Source organism: Corapipo altera, unplaced genomic scaffold (genome assembly GCF_003945725.1).
Source record: "Corapipo altera isolate COAL_440 unplaced genomic scaffold, ASM394572v1 275, whole genome shotgun sequence".
Taxonomy (NCBI): domain Eukaryota; kingdom Metazoa; phylum Chordata; class Aves; order Passeriformes; family Pipridae; genus Corapipo; species Corapipo altera.
The window spans coordinates 591,410-614,486 of record NW_020885001.1 but is presented as its reverse complement, the minus strand read 5'-3'; the positions used below and the strand labels follow the sequence as shown (position 1 = coordinate 614,486).

The 23,077-nt window shown below is 59.1% G+C and overlaps 4 protein-coding genes across 9 annotated transcripts; 3 read left to right on the top strand and 1 right to left on the bottom strand.

The window, feature by feature from the left end:
• Positions 1-59: 59 nt before the first annotated feature.
• On the top strand, positions 60-1,850 carry LSM1 (LSM1 homolog, mRNA degradation associated; the record flags this gene model as incomplete). The annotated part of the gene is made up of 3 exons (XM_027667117.1): positions 60-246; positions 851-966; positions 1,409-1,850. Coding segments are annotated over 3 exons (474 nt in total), but the record flags the coding sequence as incomplete, so codon positions are not given.
• Positions 1,851-2,977: 1,127 nt separating this feature from the next.
• Positions 2,978-10,066, top strand: LOC113958641 (G protein-coupled receptor kinase 5-like). 3 transcript variants are annotated; one of them, XR_003531569.1, is made up of 17 exons: positions 2,978-3,092; positions 5,297-5,392; positions 5,511-5,623; positions 5,901-5,978; positions 6,103-6,203; positions 6,272-6,364; positions 6,440-6,503; positions 6,583-6,723; positions 6,794-6,984; positions 7,059-7,096; positions 7,250-7,339; positions 7,430-7,638; positions 7,718-7,855; positions 7,942-8,079; positions 8,165-8,296; positions 8,397-9,650; positions 9,754-10,065. XR_003531569.1 is itself a non-coding variant. In XM_027667068.1 (16 exons), the coding sequence occupies exons 1-16, from the start codon at positions 3,017-3,019 to the stop codon at positions 8,508-8,510; spliced, it is 1,812 nt and encodes a 603-aa protein (XP_027522869.1). In that variant the 5' UTR covers positions 2,978-3,016; the 3' UTR covers positions 8,511-10,066. The 3 variants fall into 3 exon arrangements, 1 of the variants encoding a protein (XP_027522869.1); XM_027667068.1 differs by having other exon boundaries at positions 8,397-10,066; XR_003531570.1 differs by lacking the exon at positions 2,978-3,092 and having other exon boundaries at positions 5,342-5,392; positions 5,516-5,623.
• A 303-nt stretch (positions 10,067-10,369) lies between these two features.
• Positions 10,370-14,869, top strand: STAR (steroidogenic acute regulatory protein). 2 transcript variants are annotated; one of them, XM_027667077.1, is made up of 9 exons: positions 10,370-10,641; positions 11,533-11,744; positions 12,288-12,401; positions 12,651-12,778; positions 12,855-13,013; positions 13,227-13,352; positions 13,552-13,736; positions 13,929-14,022; positions 14,105-14,869. In XM_027667077.1, the coding sequence occupies exons 1-9, from the start codon at positions 10,580-10,582 to the stop codon at positions 14,210-14,212; spliced, it is 1,188 nt and encodes a 395-aa protein (XP_027522878.1). In that variant the 5' UTR covers positions 10,370-10,579; the 3' UTR covers positions 14,213-14,869. The 2 variants fall into 2 exon arrangements, with proteins under 2 accessions (XP_027522878.1, XP_027522879.1); XM_027667078.1 differs by lacking the exon at positions 13,227-13,352.
• On the bottom strand, positions 14,855-23,041 carry ASH2L (ASH2 like, histone lysine methyltransferase complex subunit). Of its 3 annotated transcripts, XM_027667064.1 has the most exons (17): positions 22,985-23,041; positions 22,620-22,689; positions 22,054-22,199; positions 21,206-21,294; positions 20,801-20,895; positions 20,618-20,713; positions 20,316-20,411; positions 20,051-20,126; positions 19,414-19,431; positions 18,031-18,124; positions 17,485-17,702; positions 17,119-17,286; positions 16,844-17,037; positions 16,401-16,493; positions 16,188-16,286; positions 15,837-15,896; positions 14,855-15,430 (listed from the first exon to the last, which is right to left on the bottom strand). In XM_027667064.1, exons 4-17 carry the CDS (start codon positions 21,276-21,278, stop codon positions 15,323-15,325), a joined length of 1,488 nt encoding a protein of 495 aa, XP_027522865.1. In that variant the 5' UTR covers positions 21,279-21,294; positions 22,054-22,199; positions 22,620-22,689; positions 22,985-23,041; the 3' UTR covers positions 14,855-15,322. The 3 variants fall into 3 exon arrangements, with proteins under 3 accessions (XP_027522865.1, XP_027522866.1, XP_027522867.1); XM_027667065.1 differs by lacking the exon at positions 19,414-19,431 and having other exon boundaries at positions 22,985-23,040; XM_027667066.1 differs by lacking the exons at positions 14,855-15,430; positions 22,620-22,689; positions 22,985-23,041 and adding an exon at positions 15,489-15,761 and having other exon boundaries at positions 15,793-15,896; positions 22,054-22,160.
• Between the last annotated feature and the right edge of the window lie 36 nt (positions 23,042-23,077).

The window sequence follows — 23,077 nt, the reverse complement described above, 5'->3', positions numbered from 1 at the left end:
CGACAGTGAGTGCGCCCGCGGTCCTGCCCCCCGCGGGCCGCCCCGACCCCTCTCCCCGCGGGGAGACGCCCCCCGTGGGCTCCGGTCCCCCCGTGGGCTCCGGTCCCCCCGTGGGCTCCGGTCCCCCCGCGCTGTCTCGGGGCCGGGACCGACGCCCCGCTCTCGTTTCCCCCGCAGAGAAGCACCTGGTGCTGCTGCGGGACGGGCGGACGCTCATCGGGTACCTGCGCAGCATCGACCAGTTCGGTACGGCCGGGCCGGGGGCTGCGGGGGGCTGCGGGCACCCCCTGGGGCCGGTCCCGGGCAGGGAGGAGGAGGAGGAGGAGGAGGAGGAAGAAGAGGGTTCCGCGGTGCGTTTTTAGAGCGTGTTCGTGCTGCGGGTCAAACACCCGCCTGTGTGTCGCTCGGTGCTTCTCCCAGAACCGGGAGCCCCCCCCCGTGATTGTGTCCAGCGCTGATGCTCTGGCATCGCTGTTTGGGCAGAAATAGCCCGGGTGATGTTCGCGCTCCAGCCCATCGCTCGCTCCTTGCCAAGAACCTGCAGCACCAACAACGCCCGCCGTCTTCTCCGCTGCCGAAGGCACGAGGGTCTCAGGTGGGCTCAGCCCGGGGGTCTGAGCACTCTCCCCGCCCTGCCCGCACGGCTGTGGGAGCTGAGGGCGGGAGCTGCCGAGGTGGAGAGAGCTGGGGAGACGGTCGGTGCCTTCGGGGGCGCGGCTCAGAGCACCCACCGAGTGGTGGGAGAGCACCATCACCGCCCGGGGGGCTCTGCCTGGTGGGACGGGACACTCGGTGCAGCCGGAAATCACAGCGAAATGTGGATGGTTTTGTGTCTCTCTCGTCGCTGTAGCAAACTTGGTGTTGCACCAGACTGTGGAGCGCATCCACGTGGGCAAGAAGTATGGGGACATCCCTCGGGGCATCTTTGTCGTGAGGGGCGAGAACGTGGTTCTGCTGGGGGAAATTGTAAGTGAACAGCTCATGCAGCAGCCTGGGACTGAGCTGGGGGCATTTGTGGTCTCTCTGTCTGCTGAGAAATACAGTCACTGTCCTACTGGGGGGCTGGAATTTAAGCCCCCTCCCAGGGCCAGTTCAGGCTGAACCATCACAGAAATGCTCCCAGGGTGCAGAGGGCAGAGGTGTCTCCTGTAGCTGATGACGTGAAGGATGAAGAGCAATGTGGGGGAGCTGCAGGGAAGCTCCAGCTTCTGTGTGGCATTGCTGGAGGGTGTCATTAGTGGCTGCTGGCCTGGGGGTCCCTGCCCATGTTCCCACTCCTCGGGATGCCTCCAGCACCTCTGTTTTCCGTCACCTCCCCCCTTTGATGGCACCTGTGGAAGGTGTGTGGGCACAGGTGTCCTGCGGTCCGGGGTGCTGGGCAGAGCTCAACAGGTCATTTCTCCCGCAGGACCTGGAGAAGGAGAGCGACACACCTCTGCAGCAGGTGTCCATTGAGGAGATCCTGGAGGAGCAGCGGGTGGAGCTGCAGGCCAAGCAGGAGTCGGAGAAGCTGAAGGTGCAGGCGCTGAAGGAGCGGGGCCTGTCGGTGCCGCGGGCGGACACGCTGGACGAGTACTAGAGCTGCTGCCCCTCCGGGGCTCCTGATCCGCCTGTGCAGGGACAGAGCTCCTTGGAAAGGCGGCCTTTATTTTCAGATTGTATTTTCTGTACACAAATCATGCCTTTAGTCTCCTTGCAGAGAAGGAGATGAGGTCTGGCACAACGGCTGGGAGCGAGCGTTTGTGTTTGGGAGGCAAATCGCTGCTCTTTGGGTTTGTTTGCTTTTTCCTCCTCATGTGACTCTGGGCGAGAGTTTTCCTTAAAGTGTAAATAAATCCTTGATCCTGGCATCACTGGTTTTCCAGTGTTCTGGTCCCCCCTCTCTCAAGACGAGCACCTCTTGTCTCAACTCATGTCCCTGCCGGGTGCTGTGCAGGGGGAGTGGGCTTGCTCCAAGGAAAGGCGAGATCCTTCCCTCTGGGATGGGGAAAAGAACCTGGGCACCCCCTGTACCCCAACAAAGATTACCAGCACCCCCCAGCCAGGCTGTGCTGCTCCCCTGCAGCTGAGCCCACTAATTACCTGCTGATGAAGAGCTGCCACACCAGGGGCAGCAGCCCCTCCTCACCTCAGTGCTCTGGTGGAGCCGGCGCAGCTGCCTCAGGTTGGAACGTCCTTTGCCCCGAGCGTGTCCCGGTGCTGCCGGAGGTAGGAGAGTCCTTGGCTGTGACGTTGGGTCAGGGTTGGCTTTGGGCAGCTGCCAGGCCCTGGGAGCCTCCTGTGTGTGGGCAGGGAAGGGCAAACCTCGGCAGGGACAATCCCTGTGGAAGCTCAGACCACTTTCCTGGGCAGTGGGGAAGTTCTCTGGGGGGAAGAGTCTGTGCTGGGTTTTGTCTTCCGAAGTGGCTGGTTTCTGTGCAGGACAAGCCCAGCTCCTCTTGCTGGGGCTGAGCAGAGCTGTCCTGGAGAGCCAACAGCCAACGTGGCCAGCACTGCTTCCCCCTTGCTGGCCTGGGGCCCACTCGCTTTGGGGGGAAACGTGTCGCCCCTGTGGGGCCCACTCGCTTGAGTGGGTGTTGTGGGTTTGGAGGTGGCAAAGGTGTAAACAAGGAAATGCTAAAAAAAAAAAAAGCCTTTATGGAGCTGGAGGTGGCTCCTGCGGCTGGAAAATCCCCGGCGGGAGGGGATGGTTTTTTGGGACCTGGATAGGTCGGGACTCCCCCTCCCAGCGCCCTGGGGTCTCGTTGCTGGAGGGTGGGAAGCAGAGGAGGAGGAGAAAGGCTGCGCTGGTGCCGGTAGTCTCGGGTTCGGTGCCTCCAGCCCGAGGTGGATGGTGCGAGGAGTTGGTGCGGCCGGACCCCCGACTGGGGTGTCGGGGGGACCCCCGAGGCGCGGGGTCGCTCCCGTTGTCCCTTTACATAATCCCGTGACGCCGGGGGCGGCCCGTGACGTCACGGCGGTGACGCAGCCCCGGAGGCGGCCGGTGGCGGCGGGAGGCGCCCGGACCGCGCCGGGCATGGTGTGCGGGGACCCCCGCACCATGGAGCTGGAGAACATCGTGGCCAACACCGTCCTGCTCAAGGCACGGGAAGGTACCGGCACCTGGTCCCTGCTCCCCGTCCCACTCCCCGTTCCCAGGCTGCAGCCCGGTGCCCTCCCCGCGACCCCCTCCCAACAGGCACCCCCGGCCCGGGGCACCCCCCCCGCACCCCTCCGCGGGCACCTCGGGACCCCTCGGTCGGGACGGCGGGTGCCGGGTGGGCTCGTCCCGGGTGGCATCGCCGAGCCCCCGGAGGGACCGGCTGCCCCGGAGCTGTGCCCGGTGCGCTGGGACGTGTCTGTCCGTCCGTCCCACCCGCCCGCAAACCCGGGGACGGGAGCAGGGAGCGTAAAAGGCGATTTAGTGCCGTTCCCCCAGGGGTGCGTGTGCAGGGGTGGCCGGGAGCCGCTCTGTCCGTGTGTCCGTGCCGGTGGGACGAGCCTGGCACGGACGGGGCTCGCACCAGCCAAACTTCGCCGGTGCCGGGACGGTTCGGTGCAGGCCGGAGCCAAACGGGCACTGCCAGGACGAACTCGGCCTCGCCGGGAGGTGCCGGCGGTGCCGTCCTGGTGCGAGCCCTGCGGCCGCCGGGACGAGGAGCTGCGGGCGTCGCGCCCCTCCGGAGCGGGACTTGGCACGGGCTCCCAGGGAGCCTTTGTTTGCTTTTGGTTTCCTTTGGGAAGCCGGCGCCCTCGTCACTGAACCTTCCTGACCGAAAAGTGAACGGCCCTGGAACTGCTGGCGCTGCCCTGCGGGACAACTGGGGGCCAGGGTTTGGTCCTGTATGTCCCTGTATCCCAAAGGGCTCCTTACCCCCATCCTGTCGCTCCCGGCAGTGCCGGGGGTGCCGCGGGGACGGCCCATGTGCCGGGGCTGGAGTGGTGCTGCTGTTCTCACCAGGGAGGGAGAGGTTTGTCGTCAGCAGTTTGAAGCAACCGTGGGCGATCCCAGCGATGCTCCTGCTCGGGGCTGCTCCTGTCCCATGGGATGCTTGACAGCTCCTGCATGAGCCAGGGCCTCAACGGAGCTGGTGCTGGAGAAGGAGAATTTGGAGCGAGGGTGGCTCTGCTGTCATGGGCACCAAATGGGTTAATGTCGGTGTGTGACGGTGTGAGAGGTGACGTGGAGCGAGACCAGGGCTGGGACAAGGGCTGGGTCCCGGCTGGGTGGGGATTGGAGCAGTGAGGAGGATTGGAGCCTCCTCACTGAAAAGCTGAGACCCCACAGCCATGGCTGGGGATCCCCATGCTCGAGGTCACAGACCGTCGTGGAAGGTGCTGGAAGGCACAGGGGGCCCAATGAGGTCCATCCCAGGAGCATCCCACCCAGCATCCCTGTGAGGTTGGGTCAGCCTGGCCTGCCATGCCAGGATGGCTCCTGGGGCAGGTGGAAGGTCCTTGCCTGGGTATCACCCCTTTGCCAGGAGCCCGGGGGGCTCCAGCCTGGGCACCGCAGGCCAAGAGGGGCGGCTACTCCTCTTCCTCAGGACCCTGTGCCCCTGTGTCAGGGTGAGCAGGGGGCCCAGGGCCCTCTCACTCCCGAGGCCGCTCCGCTGGCTGGCGCGGGGCGATTCCTGCTGGAGGAAGCCGGCGATGACGGCAGGAAGCTCTGCCCGGAGCCCAGCACCGCGGGCTCGCCTCGGCGTCACCGGGGCCGGCGGCGGGTGGTGCTGGCCGGGCACCAGCTCAGGGCCGTGCTGATGTCAGGTCCCTGCAGGGATGACTTCACACACCAAGTGTCCACCCAGGAGGGAGTGGTGGCTGGTGGGGGGCCATCCCTCTGCCCCCTCTGTGTCCCTGCAGAGTTCCCATCGCCGAGGATGGGGGAATAAGGAAGCCAGATGTTGACAGGAGGGAGCAACACTGTGCAGGAGGAATCCTGCACATGCCAGGCTCGGCCTCCCCTGGCGCCAGATGATGCCAAGGGGGATCCCCTCCCTGCCCTGAGAGTCAGGACTGGGTGGGGATCCCCTTGGCTGTTCAGAATCAGGGTCCCTGAAGGGTCAGAGCCCACTCTGGGGCTGGGGGTCTGTTTTCCCATGTGGCTTTAGCAGTACCCAAAGCAGTGCTGGCAGCGTGTGGTGTGTGAGCGATGGGTTTTGGGGGCCACGAGCGGTGGGATCAGGGAACCCCCAAACCAGGTGACTCTGCAGGACCGGGCAGGGGCTCTGCCACCCCGTTTCCCTCATCACTGGTGGCCCAGAGCAGCAATGCCCATCCTGCCAGCACGACCTTGGCCCCTCGTTCCCGGCTGCAGGAGGTGGCAGCAAGAGGAAAGGCCGGAGCAAGAAGTGGAGGGAGATCCTGCGGTTCCCGCACATCAACCAGTGCGACGAGCTGCGGAAGGGCCTGGGTGAGCCGGGAGGGCACCGGGAGCCGGCAGAACCAGCTCGCAGGTCCTGGCACAGCCGGGCAGTGTGCTGGGCAGTGTGCTGGGCAGCTCCCGTGGCAGCTCCTGCCTTCCCCTGCAGAGCAGGACTACGGCAGCCTGTGCCAGCGGCAGCCCATCGGCCGCCTGCTCTTCCGGCAGTTCTGTGAGACGCGGCCGGAGCTCCTGCGCTGCATCCGCTTCCTGGACGCCGTGGTGAGGGACCCTCGGGATGCTCGGGATGCACTGAGGTGTTTGGGGTTGGGCTGAGCCCTGTGGCGGGTTCAGTGTGACCCCAGGGCTGTGGCTGAGGAGCGGTCCCAGGTGTGCCTGCTGTGAGTGGTGCCCATAGGGGAGGAGCAGGGCGGGATCCCTTGCCCCATGGCCAGGGCAGACCTGCCTCATTTTGGGAGGTGGGGAGGCTCGGTGGGGTCACACCAGAGCTGTGCCTGGTGCCCTGTCTGCAGCACTCTCTTCTCCTCGGGCGTCCCAGGAGGAGTACGAACTCTCCCCAGATGAGAAGCGGAAGGAGATGGGGGAAGAGATCATCCAGCGGTTCCTCAGGCAGGAGGTGAGTCCTGGGGGGGGCTTTTCCCCCACCAGGAAGTGACCAGGATGAGATGATGGGATCACTGGTGGGGTGCAGGAGCGATGTCCCCAGGGTGTGGGTGTGATCCCTCTGCTCCCCTTGGCAGTCCCCAGATTCCCTGCCTGAGGTGGGCCACCCCCACGCCAGTGAGTACCTGCAGGACCTGCAGAAGAGCCCCTGCAAGGACCTGTTCAGCAGCTGCCTGCGGTGAGCACCCTGCCCAGGGCTGGGGGACAGGGGTCTGCAGTGGCACCGACAGCCCCCTCTCCCCACAGCCCCCTGCACCAGTTCCTGAGTGGGGACCCCTTTGCTGACTACCGGGCCAGCATGTACTTCGACCGGTTCCTGCAGTGGAAGTACCTGGAGAGGTGAGGGCTCTGAGGGGTGTTGGGGGCCCCGGAGGGCGCGGGGCTGACGTGTCCGGCTGGGGCTGTGCATTCCAGGCAGGCTGTCACCAAGGACACCTTCCGGCAGTACCGGATCCTGGGCAAGGGCGGGTTCGGAGAGGTATGGCCACGGAGCAGGGAGGGCTGGGGGGGTGGATGGGACAGGGGGGCTCATCCCACCGCTGTCCCCGGCCCCCCAGGTGTGCGCCTGCCAGGTGCGGGCCACGGGCAAGATGTATGCCTGCAAGAAACTGGAGAAGAAGCGGATCAAGAAGCGGAAAGGGGAGGCGATGGCCCTGAACGAGAAGCAGATCCTGGAGAAGGTCAACAGCCGGTTCGTGGTGCGTGTGGGACCCTCCCGGGGGCCTGGGGGGACCGGGGCTGGTGCTGACGGCCCAGGTGGGCACACAGGTGAGCCTGGCCTATGCCTACGAGACGAAGGATGCTCTGTGCCTGGTGCTGACCATCATGAACGGGGGAGACCTCAAGTTCCACATCTACAACATGGGGAACCCGGGCTTTGAGGACAAGCGCGTGGCCTTCTACGCAGCAGAGATCTGCTGTGGGCTCCAGCACCTGCACCAGGAGGGCATCGTCTACAGGTGAGCTGGGCATGGGGCAGCAGGTGCTGAGCCACCCCTCTGCACGAGGCTGAGCCACCCCTCTGTCCCCACAGGGACCTGAAGCCGGAGAATATCCTGCTGGATGACAATGGTGAGGAGGGAGCTGCTGGGTGTGGCCCTGCCCGTGCTCGTGGCGTGGGGATGGGTCTCTGTGTGATCCAGGGGGTGCCTGGCTGTGCCCTGGGGGGATGTGCTGGGATGTGAGGTGACCCTTCCCTGGGATAATGCTCCCTCCCTGCCCCAGGCCACATCAGGATCTCTGACCTGGGGCTGGCTGTCAAGATCCCTGAGGGTGAGACCATCCGCGGCCGCGTGGGCACCGTCGGCTACATGGGTGAGTGTGAGGGCTGCACCGGTGGGCTGGGCCAGGGTCCTTGTGCGGCACCGTGCCCGGGTGCTGACAGCTGGGGACTGTGCCCCACAGCCCCGGAGGTGATCAGCAACGAGCGCTACACCTTCAGCCCCGACTGGTGGGGCCTGGGCTGCCTGGTGTACGAGATGATCGAGGGGCAGTCGCCCTTCCGCGCCCGTAAGGAGCGGGTGAAGCGGGAGGAGGTGGAGAAGCGGGTGCAGGAGGAGCAGGAGCTCTACTCGGACAAGTTCAGCGAGGACGCTCAGGCCATCTGCAAGTTGGTGAGCTGGGGACCCAGGAGTCCCCATGGGGGCCAGGCCGGGCCCATCCCTGCTGTGACACCCCCCTTCCCCTCCCCAGCTCCTGGCCAAGGACCCCGGGGTGCGGCTGGGCTGCGGGGCCGGCGGGGCGGCCGAGGTGAAGCAACATCCCTTCTTCAGGACCATCAACTTCAAGCGGCTGGAGGCCGGAATCATGACCCCCCCCTTCGTGCCGGACGTAAGGGCCGGGCAGGGGTGGGCACCCATGGAGGGGGGACAGCCCTGCTCCCCCCACTGCCCCCCTGACAGCCCCGGGCCCTGCAGCCTCGGGCGGTTTATTGCAAGGACGTGCTGGACATCGAGCAGTTCTCCACGGTGAAGGGCGTCAACTTGGACCAAACCGACAGTGATTTCTACGCCAAATTCGCCACGGGCAGCGTCTCCATCCCCTGGCAGAACGAGGTACTGGGGGCGTGGTGCACCAGAGGGGTCCCACCCAGCTGTGGTGCTGCCAGTGCCCAACCCTGCGGTGACCTGACCCCCCCAGATGATCGAGACCGAGTGTTTCAAGGACCTCAACGTGTTTGGGCCCAGCGGGACCCGCTCCCCCGACCTGGACTGGCAGCGGCTGCCCGAGCCCCCCAAGCGCAGCCTTTTGCAGCGGCTCTTCCGCCGACACGTAAGGGACAGGGGCGTGTTTTGGGGGGCTGGGGTGCCCTGGGGTCTCCCCGAGGCCACCCTGGCTCACTGCCCACCATCTGTCTGACTGTTCTTTGCAGCCGGCTGACTACACCATTGGCACCTCTGTCCACCTCCCCAGCCCGGCTGCTGTGAACTCACACCCTCCTGCGGCCAAATCCTCCTGCCAGGCACCAGCACCGGCACCATCTTGACCCCTCGGGGGGCCCCCGGCCCCCGTGTGCCCTCTCAGGGTTATCCCAGAGCAGTGCCAGGGCCGGGGGCTCCAGGGATGCTCACGGAGGGGAGGGGGACGCTGGCACGGACTGATGTGTGTGGGCAGGGGGCGATGGGGGCAGAGGGGTGGAAGCTGCCTTGACCCCAACCCTGCCAACTCCCCACCCCTCCAGCCTGTTCCTGGGGGCTTCCACTGCAGGACCACCTCCCACCAGCTCCCCTCCCCACTGCCAGGGGAGGGGGCCAGGGCACAGACCTGTTTCTGCTGCTTTTGAGCCCATTATCTTATCGCCGGGTCAGAGCGTGACCTCTGCGGGCATCGGGGAGGGGCTGCGGTTTCTCTGCACTCTCCAAATAGCAACACGGGCAGCCTTGGAGTGGGGGGACACCCCGGCCCCCCCGGCCGTGCTGCAGCAGGAGGGACGGGGTCACCCCGACAGAGCTTCCCTCCAGAGAAGCACGGCCTCCCCTGCTCCGGCCACTGCCATGGGAAGCGGGCTGGGAGAGTGGAATTTTCTCGAAGATGGCTGGGCAAGGGGGGGTGAGGGGCTCCCCCCATCCTCACGAGGCAGCTCCGGGCAGCCTCAGGGTTCCTGGGCCCCCCATCTCTTCAGTCCCTGGTGAATCTCTGGCACCTTTGGTCAGCGTTGATCCAGTTTTGTAAATTTTGTACATTTGTGAATATTTGTACCTCGAGCCCTGTTGTACATTTTTTAAGCGAAAAGCTGCAAACAGAGCTGCGTGGTGACTTTGTGGAGGAACTTGAGGGGCATTTCGGGGGGGCTGTGGGGGCTTTCTCAGGTGTTTTACCTCCCCCAGCATGTTCTCCCTCCTCCTTGCCCTGCGGGATGTGGGTGGGGGGTGCTGGGTGCCCATCCCGGGGTGGGGCTGTGCTGGTTTCCCAGGCATCCCCTTGCTGGCACGCGGGACATGGCCACGTGCTGCCCGTGCCCCCAGCCCTGTCCCCAGAAGAGCAGGACTCAGCCGAGGGGCCGGCTGGGTCCAGGCAGGTCCGAGCTTTGGCCAGAGCCTTGTCCTGCCCCGCTGCTGGAGCTCGGTGGGCTCAGCCGGCCAGGCCAGCTGTGTTCTGATGGAGAGGCGCCTTCCTGGTGCCCAAAGTAGGTGCTGGGACCCCAATCCCATCCCTGGTGCCTGTGGCACTGCTGCTGCTCCTCCTGGCCACCCTCGGTGCCCCCCTGCTGCTGTTCCTTTCCCTCGCAGGCTCGGTGCATGCATCAGCGTGGGGACCTCAAGGGACATCCAGAGGAGATGCTGAGGTCACATCAGGAGCTGGTGAGGGTCCTGGGTGTGTCCCAGATCACCAGACCCCCCTGAGGGTTCTGGAATCCTTTCTGGAGTCCCCTTGTGGCGCCCTGGGGATGGGTCACCTGGAGCATTTCCCTCGTGTGCTGTGGCACAGTGTGACTTGTCCTCATGTCCCCTCCCCAGGGGCAGAGAGGGGCTCGTGCCCCTCCAGCCCCCCCAGCCCAGAGCCAGAGGGGTGGCTCTGCCCGGGCTGTTTTGGTTCTTCTCACAAACAACCGCGTGTCCTTGTGCCAAGGCCTCGTGCCGGGAGCCACTGCTCGGTCTGGGATAACAACAGTCCTGGGTGGTTCACAGCTGGGGGGTCTCTGGTCCCTGGTTCTGTGTCCCCCTCACTGTCAGAGCAGGGGGGCTGTGGGTAATGCACAGTATCGGGGGGTCTCTGGTCTCCCTGGGCACCCAGACCTCTGGGTGCTTCCTGTGCATTTGGCTGGAGCTCTGGGCTGGGAGTTCCTGGGAGCAGCTCAGGGATTTCAAACCCTCTGGAATTTCCCTCACTCCACGTACGGGCAGGTGGGAGCAGGTGGGTGAAGCCCAGAGCGGGGAGAGCTGCGGCACGACCTGGGAATCGCAGCTGTGGGACAGTGGCTGCAGCAAGGAGTTCCCAGCAAACATTTGGGAAGGGGACGGTGCAGCCTCCGGCTTCTTCCTGGTCCCTCCAACACCTTCGTCTGGTCGCACATCGCTGACGTGAATGTGAGGGGCTTTCTGCACATGACAGAGGATGGTGACCCTGACGATGGAGAGGAGCATCCTGAGGAGCAGCAGGAACATTCTGGATGGCAGGTGGGACCCAAATCATCTCAGGGGGGGCTGGGGACAAGGAGGAGGAGGTAAGGGGCTCCCCAGGGCTTTTGCAGCAATGGGGTGACCTCCCCCTGGGCCAAGTTGTTGCAACAGCGGGGAGGAAGGTCAGGCTCCCTGCAGGAGGGTGCAGGGGTTGACGTCAAAGGAAGCAGCTGTGATTCACGGGTTCCTGGGAGCGCTGGTCTTTGGGCCATAACTCATCCCAGAAATGTCATTTCAGCCTTGAGTGTTATCACTGCTCTGCTGTTGCCCACCACTCCCAGCCCTGGGACAGATAACCAGGCTCGGGGGTAGGGGGGCTGCACGAGGCTGCCCCTTTCTCCCAGCCCGGGCTCAACAGCTCAACATGTTTAATATTCAGCTCTATATGGGCTGTCCTGGTTCTTGTGTGCAGCATTTGCTGAGGTTGGGCTGAGCCTGGCTGGGTTATTCCAGGATGGCTCTGTCCCGAGATGGTGTTGTCCATTGTTGTTATTAGCCATTGTTATCCATCCATGACAATCATCCTCGATGACCTTGTAGGTCTTTTCCAACCTTACTGATTCTGTGGTTCCATGTTTGCCCACCGACACCTGTCAGAATTAATTATCACCCGTCATTACCCACAACTGATGACCCGTGTGCTGCAGGGTCTGTCCCTGGCACGGCAGGAGCTGGGCAGGGGGGCTCTGCCCCTCTGCTGTCCCTCAGGGGTGCTGTGCCCCCGTGGCTGTGCCGTGGAGCCGTGGACAGGGTTGACCGTGCCCCCCTGGGCCGGCTCCGTGTCCCAGCACGGCGCTGACCCCTCAGCTGCGTGAGGAGCCCGGCGTGGCCTTGGCCCGCGGGGCCCTGCCCTGAGTGACGGCTCTTATCTGGCGGCTGACGGGGCAGAATCCTTCAGCCCACGTACTTAAGGCCGCGGCGGCGGGGCCGGGGCAGAACCGCGCTCGCCGCAGACACCGAGCACAACCACCACCACAGCCACCGAGCACAACCACCACCACAGCCACCGAGCACAGCCACCACCACAGCCCAGGAGATGCTCCCAGCCACGTCCAAGCTCTGCGCCGCCATCTCCTACCGGCACCTGCGCAACATGACCGGTGAGGGGCTGCCTGGGGCGGGAGGGGCAGTGGGGTCCTGTCCCCGCTATCAGACTGGAGTTCGTGGGAGAAAGGGATGCAGAAAGGACCCTCCCCTCCTTTGCTTTCTAAACTCCTTCTCGGGCAGGAGGACGAGCTCAGAGGCGCTCTCCTCACCCCACCCTATGCCATGTTGCTTTCTGGGTTTGTGATTTACTGTCCCCGCTGCCCTTTTTGCTGCCAGACCCGTCTCTGGGGTCTGAGGGGACAGCCCGTGCCCCTGTGGCCAGCTCTGGGTCACACTCCCACTGGCAGTGAGGATTTTCTATCCTTATACTCTTTCCTGGGCCACCTGATGTTCCTCAGTATTTTTACTGCTGCATGGCTCAGACGTGGAGCCAAGCCTGGGATTGCTTAGGACAGGCTGTCCCAGGGCAGTGTGATGGCTGCTCCCTGTGCCTGTAGGGACTCAGTAAAGGTGACAAGCAGAGGCTTTTCCGTGTTGTGTGTTCAAACTGGGGGAAAAAGCCCCTGGAAAGGCCCCTGATGCGCTCTCCCCCTCAGGTCTGAGGAGACAAGCTGCCGTGGCCATCAGCCAGGAGCTGAGCAGACTCGCCTGCCGCAGCCCAGGACCCAGCTCCTGGATCCACCAGGTGCGCAGGAGGAGCTCCTTGCTCAGTAAGTGACACCTCAGGGGGGTCTGTCCCTTCCTGCTGGGGGGAGGCTGTCAGAGATCGGGGTCCAGGGAGTGGCTGGGGGAAAACCTGCCTGTGGGTGGGCTGTGCTTCGGCTGAACCAGCAGCAGAGTGGGAAGTGGGTTTAATTCCCCAGTCCCTGGGCATGGAAAGGGTATTTGGTGTAGATAAAGCTTATCTGGCATGTTGTGCTGTTCTTGCACTCACTCCTGCCTTTTTCTGGTCCTGGCAGGCTCGAGGCTGGAGGAGAAGCCCTTCAGTGAGATGGAAATGTCTTACATCAAACAAGGAGAGGAAGCCCTGCAGAAATCCCTCAGAATCCTGGAGGACCAGGACGGCTGGAAGACGGAGACGGTGGCGGTGGGTGCTCTGCCGTGTGGCACTGACGCTCCTCCTGCCAACAGCTGTGGTGTTAATCCTGCTGTCCCCCCTCCAGGGAAACGGAGACAAAGTGCTGAGCAAGGTGCTGCCGGACGTGGGGAAGGTGTTCCGGCTGGAGGTGGTGGTGGACCAGCCCCTGGACTCAGTGTACGGAGAGCTGGTGGACAACATGGAGCAGATGGGAGACTGGAACCCCAACGTCAAAGAAGTCAAGGTAGGAAACGTGTGTCACAGTCGGGGTTCACACGGGTCCTGCTCCATGTGGCGTTGGAAGGGCCCATCACAGCAGGAGCACAGGGAATTCTCAGCGGTTCTTTGTGACTGTATCTTGTCCCTTGCCTGCTGCAGATGTGGAGGGTTTTTGTGCAGTAACTGTATTGTTGCTGCAGTAGAGTCTGGAGCAGCTTCTCTGTGACTAATTCTGCAGGAAATGCACTTTCCTGCAAGGAGCAGCCAGTTCTGCTGTAACTCTGGGCTGATCCGGAGGAGAAGCAGCCCCGAGGCACAAGGAAGCATTTGGCTATCCCACAGCTCCTCTGGAATCAGAGAAGCAGTAAGAGAAACACCTTTCCTTTCAGGAGCTGAAAACTCATGTTCTGCACCTGAGGTGGAGCAGATATTTGCAATTTTTCTCCTTGTAAACACCAAGTTTTTGTCAGATCCTCTGTTTGAGCACCCGGTAACCAAAGGCGGCTTTTTAGCTACGCTGGCATTTAAACACTTCAAACTGAGGTTTTAACTCCAAACCACAGATCCTGGAGAAGATTGGGAAGGACACAGTGATCACCCACGAGAAGGCAGCCCCGACCCCCGGGAACATTGTTGGGCCCAGGGACTTTGTGAGCGTCCGGTGCTCCAAGCGACGCGGCTCCACCTGTGTCCTGGCCGGCATGTCCACGACGTACGGAGCGATGCCGGAGCAGGAGGGGTTCGTCAGGTAACCAACCCCCCGTTCAGTCCCCTCATGGGGTGTGCAGCGAGGGAGATTCCCACGGGGCAGGAGGGTTTCAGCAGGGGCTCAGTCACTGGGTTTGTCTGGGCAGCAGGAGCTGCTGAGGAAACCCCCAAGTGTATTTTTGAGGCTTGAAGTCTGGGTTTTGGGTCTGACCCGGTCCCTCCCCCCTGCCAGGGCTGAGAACGGTCCCACCTGCATGGTCCTGCGCCCGCTGCCCGGCAGCCCCTCCCGGACCAGGCTGACCTGGCTGCTCAGCATCGACCTCAAGGTACGGGGAAGGGCACAGGGTGGAGAACAGGGGCCGTGGGGGAGGCAGGTCCCGCTCACAGGTTGTATCTGCTCCTCTCCAGGGCTGGCTGCCCAAGACCATCATCAACCAGGTCCTGTCCCAGACACAGGTGGACTTTGCCAAACACCTCCGGCAGCGCCTGGCCCGGCCCGTGCCCGTGTCCTGCTGACCACGACCCGCCCACCACCCAGGGCAGGGCTTTGTTCAGGGGCAAATGGGAGTCACTTCGATCAGCCAAGGCCTTTAGCAGCACACACCGCTAATTAATACGTGGTTTCAATCAATAAATCTGAAGGTTTATTTATTGGAACTCATTGTGGAAGTGCAGGACCAAAAATTTTTAAGTCCTACGTTTGCTTCACTGAGCACGTGCTGGCCCAGCCAGGCACCTCTACCCTCCCTAATTACTGTCACTGAATAAATAAAGCTTTAATTAGTGGTGTCCCAGGCCTGGGCTCACTAGTTATTAGGGAGGCCCCAGACATCTGACTGGGAAGATACATCCTCAGTGAGGCAAAACATGGGCCTGACTGAACCTCACCTTTTACTCCCCCAAAACTCAAACACAGCACTTAAGTAACAATTTTATTCCCTCTCCCCCCCCAGAGCAGCTCTAATTTATTTTTCCTGTACAGACACAGACACAGTGTCAAATTATTTATTCATCCAAAAGCTCTGCAATGATGATCATTGGCAGCAGGCCCAGTGTAGCTCCTGTGAGCAGATCTTCAGCTTGAGAGATCTCCAACTGTAGCTACTTTGAGTTTAAATCTCGCTTGTAACAATTTACAAGACAAAAACAGAATAAAAAGAGAGTTAAAACCTTTATTTTTAAACTGGTTTCCAGTTTGTGGGGAAAAGAAAAAATACAGTTTGGACAGAAGCCCAAATTTCAGTCTTACATGCAGCTGTCTCGTTCCAACAGAGCCATCCTGGCTGGGAGCTGTTGGTCCCAATCAGCAAACACACCTGAGCACAGGTGTCACTGTACCTACACCTGGCAGGTCCAGCTACACCCTGTTCTCAGAACACCCCACAGTCACAGCCCAGGAGGAGGTACCTCAGCACCCCCTTCTCCTGGGAGTGTAACAGTACTGGAGGCTCCAAGAGATGCCCCAAAACAGTAGAAAACACCCCAGACCTGCCCCACTCACCCTCTGGCAGGGGGAGGGGTGTGAACCTGCAGCAGGTAACACATACACAACACCTCAGCCTGGTGGGTCGTGGCTGCTCACTGAGGGATGGACGTTCCTCTGGATAAATCCTCGGGGAGGGGGGGTTATGGCTCCCAGGGGGGGCTCCTCCTCCCATCCACCTCTGTCTCCACGTGGTACAGGACATCAGCCAGCGTGTGCTCCACCACAGCACCCCAGCCCATGTCACTCATCTGCAGGGGGAAGCACAGTCAGCTCCAGCCATGGAGTACAGGCCTGGGAAGGAGTGGCAGCAGCATTCCAGGGCTGTTCCCCTCCTGGAAACATTGGTGGGGCGGAAAAAATTCCAAGTGTGTCCTTAAACAATAATTCCACCCTCTTACTGATAAAAGAGGCCAACGCAGGCAACAGCAGGGCCTTACAGTCTGTCAGGAGGAACAAGACAGCATCCACTATCTAATGAAAATTTAATTAAATTATTTATTGGGCTAGCTGTCCTTAAATATTTTTACACACGCTGTGGTGTGGTACGAATCACACCAAAATGTGTTTTGGTTTAAACACCTTTGGTTTTAAACACCTGTGGTTTAAACACTGAGTTCTCTCAGATGGGGGTAAAAAAGCTTCAGGTTTACTTACAGGGCGGTAAGTGATGTCTCTGGGTGGATACTTGAAATATGGCCCAAAGTTTATAGAAACCTGGGGAAGACACATTTTCATTAGATCTAAAAAAACCAGGAAAATTTCTTTAGTCCTCAGTCCTCATCCCCCTCCTGCTTCTGAGCCTACCCCCAGCCTGTGCAAGCCCACAGGAACAAGCACCCCTGGCATGGAAGGAGGGTGTTCCTTCAGCAGTTTTCTTCCAGAGTCACTTCACTAAAATAATTCCCACCTTCCCTCCTCACCTGGTATGCTCCCAGAGCACTCCCACTCTGTGCATTACTGAAACTGAGGGATTCAGGCATTCTCCTTCAAAGACACCTCACTTACCGTGCAGCCTTTGTACAAAGAAATGGCAGGAAAATAAACCCCTTCAAAGATGTCCTTAAAGGCAACTCCTTGGCTGACACCATTCTTGAAGAATATGATCTGAAAAATGAAGGGTTTTCCCACTGAGGGTGGCTGTCACAACACAGCAACTCTCCAAGGATTACCCCCAGTTCCCCTTTACCAGATGTGTTGAAGTGACACCCAAGAACTCACCTGGCTTCCAGGTGCCTGCTTTAGGCTCTTCTCTGCCTTGTCCACAAAATCCTTCTCTTCAAAGTACAAGTAGCTTTTGAATTTGATCAAAGCCTGAAATAGCAGCAAACAATGTCAGAAGCAAGCCCAAAAACCTGTTGCCCATCACCTGCCCTGCTCAGGGACAGGTGTGCCTGGTGTCAGAGTACCTGTGAGGAGTGATTCCCACAGCTCAAGTATTTGAGAGCCAGGAGGGGAAGATGAAAGGAGACGTGGGCAATCCCATCCAGGAGTATTTTGTTTTCCTGAGATCAACACTTTGGACCTCTCCCCTACGAACCATCGAGGTACCCAGAGGCAGGATGGGAAGGATCCATGGAAAGGGGCAGGAGTGAGGCCAGAGCAACCTGTTTGCCACTTATCCACCTGCCAACGCTCAATCCGACAGTGAACTCGCCCCTCACCTTGTCTTTGTAGGTGTCAGGCAGGGACTTGGCCGTCTCAGTGTCCTCTGGAAGGCTGATGTAAAATCCCAGGACGTCTCCCTGTCCGTAGCCAGATGAATAGTGTTTCCCTATCGACTGGTGAAACTTGGTTCCCTTTTTGCTGCGCCAGGAGTAACTGAACTTGTCATATCCCAGAGGGGCCTGGAGGTTCCCTGCGGAAACAAACACTTCGTTGTGAACACGTGGAGTGGAGCAGGAGCATCTCCTAAGAAGTATTTGGTACCATTATTTACCCAAGGGCTGTGACCAGCCTAGCCTGGCAGCTGTGTCTGGAGGCATCTCATCCATGGAGATCTCGAAGTACCAGGCTCCTTTCCGCACGCCGTGGGAGGCTCGCACCATGGAATAGCCCTTCTCGCCAATGACAGTCAGCCTGTCGTCAGAGATCTTCAGCTGGGGAGCTGCAGGGGGTGACACGAGCAGTTATCTGGGATTTGCAAAGTGTGGAGATGTCAGAAGGCAAATGAAGATGCAGAGGTGGATCTGACATCTGCACCTCTCAGAGCAATGACACCTGACACGTCACTGACCGGTAACGAGAGGTCACCGAGACGTCCCTGTAAGGAAACACAACCTGCACAGATTAACGAGCTCTGTACCTCGGTCATGCAGTGCCAGGAGGACTCGTTCATACAGGCAGGCTCTGTACAGGTCCCCAGGAATCGGTTTTCCTGCCCAGCAGTCCAGCTCCAGCTTTTCCGGGTCGGGCGCGTGGGGGTCAGGCTCGGCCAGGATGTATCGGTACCCGTCCTTGTTGAAGGGGTGTTCCAGAGGGTACCCGTGGGGGGGCAAGCGCTGAGCTGAGAACAACGGGTCACTGAAACACAGAAACTCCAGGCTGGCATCTCCCAGTGGCTGTGGTGCCGTCACAGGTCACCCCAGGACACCCCCCTGCAGAGCTGTCCCTGTGCTCAGGGGCTGCACAGCGGTGTCTGTGCCAAACCAGCACACACTCACCTACAAACAGAGCACACCCCCCCCCCACTGCAATGATTTATGGCCTGTGAGTTATCAGTAACGTCACAGGGCTCTGGAGTGACTCCCCATGAACCCACCCAAGGCAGACACAGGTGGGAGGCAGCTTAAGGCATCACAAGCACAGACATCCCTGCCCGGTGCCCAGCGCCTCAGTGCCCTCCTCTCACCTCCGGGTTTTCTTGGCTGTCCCCGTGGTCCCTCCGTCCTGCTGCTTGCGTTTGGCTCCCCGGCCCTTCCCGCTGCCTCCAGCAGCCATTCCCCCTGCACACACACACCGGGCACGTTAAGGAGCTGGGGGTGGGGGAATCTCCAGGCACAGAGGGGCAGAAGCAGCCAAACCAAAATGAGGGCTCGGGAGCCTTTGCCCACAGTCAGTGTGAACCGGCCCGTGGTGCCAATGAGCACAGCAAAATCCACAGGGGACTAAATTTGGAGCGGAAGCTGAGGGAGACTGAGCAGCAAAACAAGCTCAACCCGGGCTTTTGAGGTCAGAATTAAGAATCTTTTCTGTCATGAGAAGAGCTACAGGCAGCAGCACTGGGATCCACTTCAGAGGTTTATTATTATTAGTCTTTCAGGGAGATTCCAGTCACAGTTCCAATCTACTTCTGCAGAAGCAGCAGAAACCCACCCTACAGCACAGCCACTGTCCCAGTGACCCTGTGCTGGGGGAACACTCTGACACCAATCAGCAAGAAGCATTTTAATGTTCAATTTCCATCTACAAAATAAAATACACCTACGTGGAGGAAAAACAAAAAGCAAGAGGTGTTTCTCTTCAGTATCACCAAAGTCAGTTCTGGGATTGAACAGTGTGCCAGCCTGAACTACAGCACTGATTTTGAACTCACAGGACTGTAGTACAGGAAAGGCTGCATGTCAAATTTAATCAAACTGAGATCAGCACAACGCTTTAATGAATTAAATCATATGTGCATTTTATCATCACGCTATTTCCAAAGAGATCAGTGTTGATTCACAAGGAAAACTACGGAAATTTCATGTACTGTAGATAAACACCTTCACGAACTGCATTCGTGTGGTAATTAAAAATCCAGTCAGCTCTTCCATTACCAGCATTCCCTTATGGTGTAAGGGATCCAAATCACCCAGGGAATACCATATTCTGCACAAACATGACCTGATCCAGCTGCACATCACCTGATCCAGTGCAGATAAACATTCAGGATCTCCAGATGGTAAATATTTACTTGCCCAAACCACCATACTGTATGTTTCAGACTGAATTATTTAGACATTAACAGTTAAAATGACAACATCAAGTCAACTGACACAAAGTAAAAACAAACATAAGAGCAAAATACACAAATAAAACGTTTAAAACAGTCAAGTAGGGCAGAATATGGCAATAAAAGCTTCTAATTGCTAAAGATTTAAGAGTGGAATTGCTGGTTTGTATTAAAGCCTGACTGCAATCACATCAGGGCACGCTTTCATTTTTAATTGACTTTGGCTTCTAAGAGAATCAAGCAAAAAAGCTTTGCAAACAGCAATACTTAAGTTTTAGAAGCTGAAAGGTAAATATTCACCTCCCAGAGAGGCTCCACCTGCAAGAACAGAAGTGGCACCACACGTCTGTCAGTCTCCCGGAAATTCAATAAAAAACAACCAGTGCATGACATGGAGACAACACACCTGAGATATCTGTAACCTGCTCTAAAAAGCCCCAAATACCTCCTGCCTGTACTACTGGGATGTGTTTACTGCAGATTATTAATACATATCCTCATCAGCAGGTACTTCACTGCAGTAAGGTCACCCTGAGCAACCTCAGCAGGACGGGACAGCACAGGAGTCACCCCCAAGGAGTAACAGTAAAACACAAAGCAGTGAGCACAAGGAATAAAATAGATATTTATCCCTTCCCCAGCTACTTTCAACTCTCAGAGAAAGGGAAACACAAGGAGGTAAATTAAAACCATTCTAAGAGCAAACTGACAAGCTTGGCTTTCTGGCGAGCATCTCGATTTATCTGGTCACCATAAAGAAACAGCTGAACCTTCCCAAGAACTGAAGTTAATCCTTCTATAAAAAGGCACAGTGAGACTGTTCTGAGCACAAGCATAAACTCAGCTCACACGACAGCTGAACTGCACAGATGCCCAGAGGACTGGGAAATGCAGCTTAGTCCCAAATATCCAAAACCCTCCCGAGTAAAGAACTTGCCGTTCAAGCTTCCACTTGTGGACACAGCGTTGCTCTGTTTCTGGTTGTCATAGGCAGGGCCAATATTGGCAAGATCCTGCAAGAGATCAAACAATCTGCTGAACACTTGGTGAAAGGTGCCACCCTGAGCTCAAGCAGGGCACTCCCAGGTGCTGGAGCTCCCACCCACCGCTGGCACAACATGGACTCGTGGTAGAGCTTTGCCCCTTGACTGAGCAGAAGGCACCACAAGGATCCCCCACTCCTCCCTTCTCTCATCACATACCTGGTCTAGAAGCCCAAATTTGGGGTAATCTTCCTCTGGGTCTTTACTGCCCGGGTCTGGGTGCTCTTTCACCAGGAACACGTCTCTTTCTTTGCACTGAAACAGAGGAGTTCAAGTCACGCAGGGTAAGATTGTAACAAATTCATTAACAAGTGTTTAAATCCCAGTGTGTACTATTAATATGGCGGAAGTACATCAGCATCTTCACCCTTCAGCCCCAAGCTCAGCCCTAAGCACACACCAGTGTCAGAAAACCAAAATGTTCGTGGTAATTCCTCCAGGGATTTATGCCCAGTTCTTACCATGGTTTTGACAATGTTATTGGGCCAGGTCATTTTCCCAGGTCTCTGCCGCGTTGTCATACACTCCCAGTACTTATCAATGAACGGGATAATATCCTGTGAAAGCAGAGAACATTTCTCTGAGCTCCTCCTCACTGACACCACCCCTGACGCGGACCCGCGGCGGTTCCGTCACAGCCAAACCTTATCCTTAGAGAACATTGTCTTGGGGTGCTCGTCCTGTGTCCTCGACTGCCATGTGAGGTTGGCCAGAGCACTAAGGCACATTTCCTTGAGATCTGGAAAACAAAACACCCCAGGGATACACTTACACCTGGTGAGGAAGATCAGGACACCCACCTGTGTTCACAGCATCACCCCGAGGAACAGCAAACCCCCTCGAGTTCATCCTGATCAGCCCCCACTGAACACATTTACACCATCTTCAGCAATTAAAACAGCAAAACATTTTTAGAAAAAGCCTCAGATTTGCTGCTATGAATTTTCTGGTCATTTTCCAAGGGTCTCAGCAGAGCCCTCCCAGACAAAACCAAACCTTCAGGATCATCTTGCACAAAACAACCCCCAAAGTGCTTCTCCCAGACTCACTTGCTTGTTTCCTCAGGAAGTAGGTGTTCCCACTGTGGTGGCACACGTTGCAGTGGAAGCTGTAATTGGTCATGAAGGGCAGACAGGACCTGGGAAAAAGCAGGTTTGTCAGGGCTGGGTACACTATAATTACTGCATAGGATTAAAGGAATCCCAGAATTACTGAGATTGGAAAAGACCTCTGACATCATCGAGTCCACCCTGTGCCCAATTCCCACCTTGTCCCCCAGCCCAGAGCACTGAGTGCCATGTCCAGTCCTTCCTTGGACATCTCCAGGCATGGGGACCCCACCACCTCCCTGGGCAGCCCCTTCCAAGGCCTGACCACCCTTTCCAGGGAAAAATTTCTCCTGATGTCCAACCTGACCCTCCCCTGGCACAGCTTGAGGCTGTTTCCTCTCATCCTGTCCCTTGTTTCCTGGGAGCTCCCCCCTTCTGTCAGGGAGTTGCAGAGCCAGAAGGTCCCCCCTGAGCCTCCTTTTCTCCAGGCTGAGCCCCCCCAGCTGCTCCTGGTGCTCAAGACCCTTCCCCAACTCTGTTCCCTTCCCTGGGCAGGCTCCAGCCTCTCAGTATCTTTCTTAGAAAAGAAATAAAATCAATTATTCCTTACTATGCTGGATTAAGAAATTAATTATTCCAGGTTAGAAACCAATTATTCTCTCTCTCCCTGAGCCCAGAAACACCTTACAGGCTCAGTGGTATCTGGTGGGGGTGCTTTTATCACGGGCAAAGTCTTAGTTATTTACACAACATGCTGGCTTCCAAGTGTCCAAGGATACAGACGGGGCCTTGGTCCTTGGGAACTCGCACTCTAAAACACCCCCTTCCTGCTGCCAGGGCTCACGTACGTGGTGTCGATGCCGAAGGTGTCGGCCGTGAACCACTTGGTGCAGATCCCACACTGCAGCTCGATCTCGCCCAGCTGCCGCGTGTTCTCCTCGTCCCCCGAGCCCCCCTGGGCATCCAGGGCCTCGGCACCATCCCCAGCTGTGTCCTGGAATGGGAACAGAGCCAGGGAATCACACACTGCCCTGGTAGAGCAGAGCCAGGGAATCACACACTGCCAGGGGCAGAGCCAGGGAATCACACACTGCCAGGGGCAGAGCCAGGGAATCACACACTGCCAGGGGCAGATCCAGGGAATCACACACTGCCAGGGGCAGATCCAGGGAATCACACACTGCCAGGGGTAGATCCAGGGAATCACACACTGCCCGGGCAGAGCAGATCCAGGGAATCACACACTGCTACCTTTAAATGGAATAAATCCCTCCCCCTGATCCGTGCCCGTGCTGGAGCTATTCGAGTGAAGATTTAACTTCCAAAATAACCCTTTCCCCAGACCCAAAGCTGGGGGGATGTAAATTCCCTTAGAGCTGAACCACCCACCACCTCCCGTGCCCACAGCACCTACCAGGGGCTCCTTGCCGTTGGCGGACTCGGTCTCCAGGGCCGTGGTGACATCGACCAGGGCGGTGTCCCCGCTGCCAGGGCACAGACGTGTCAGAGGAGCGGCCCCCCCGGGGACCCCCGGGAATGGGGGGGGGGGGCTCAGCCTGGACCCGGGGCCCGGCGCGGGATGAAGGGGTACGTGCAGCTCCCCCCCGCCCTCCCGGTGTCGCTTGAGCCCCCCCCGGGACCCCTCTGGGGCGGGGCGGGCCCCCCATCCCCGTTCCCATGGTAACGCAGCCAGCCCCCCCCGGCCCCTTTTCCCCCATCAAAGCCCTCGCGGTGCGGGGGGTGCGGGGGTCGCTCGGGCGCGCGCAGGGAGGGCCATACCCGCTCTCGGCGTCGGCGGCGGGCGGTTCTGGCGGGGCCGGGGGCTCCGGGGCCGGGGGGGGCTCCGGAGGCGGCTCCGCGCCCTCGGCCGCC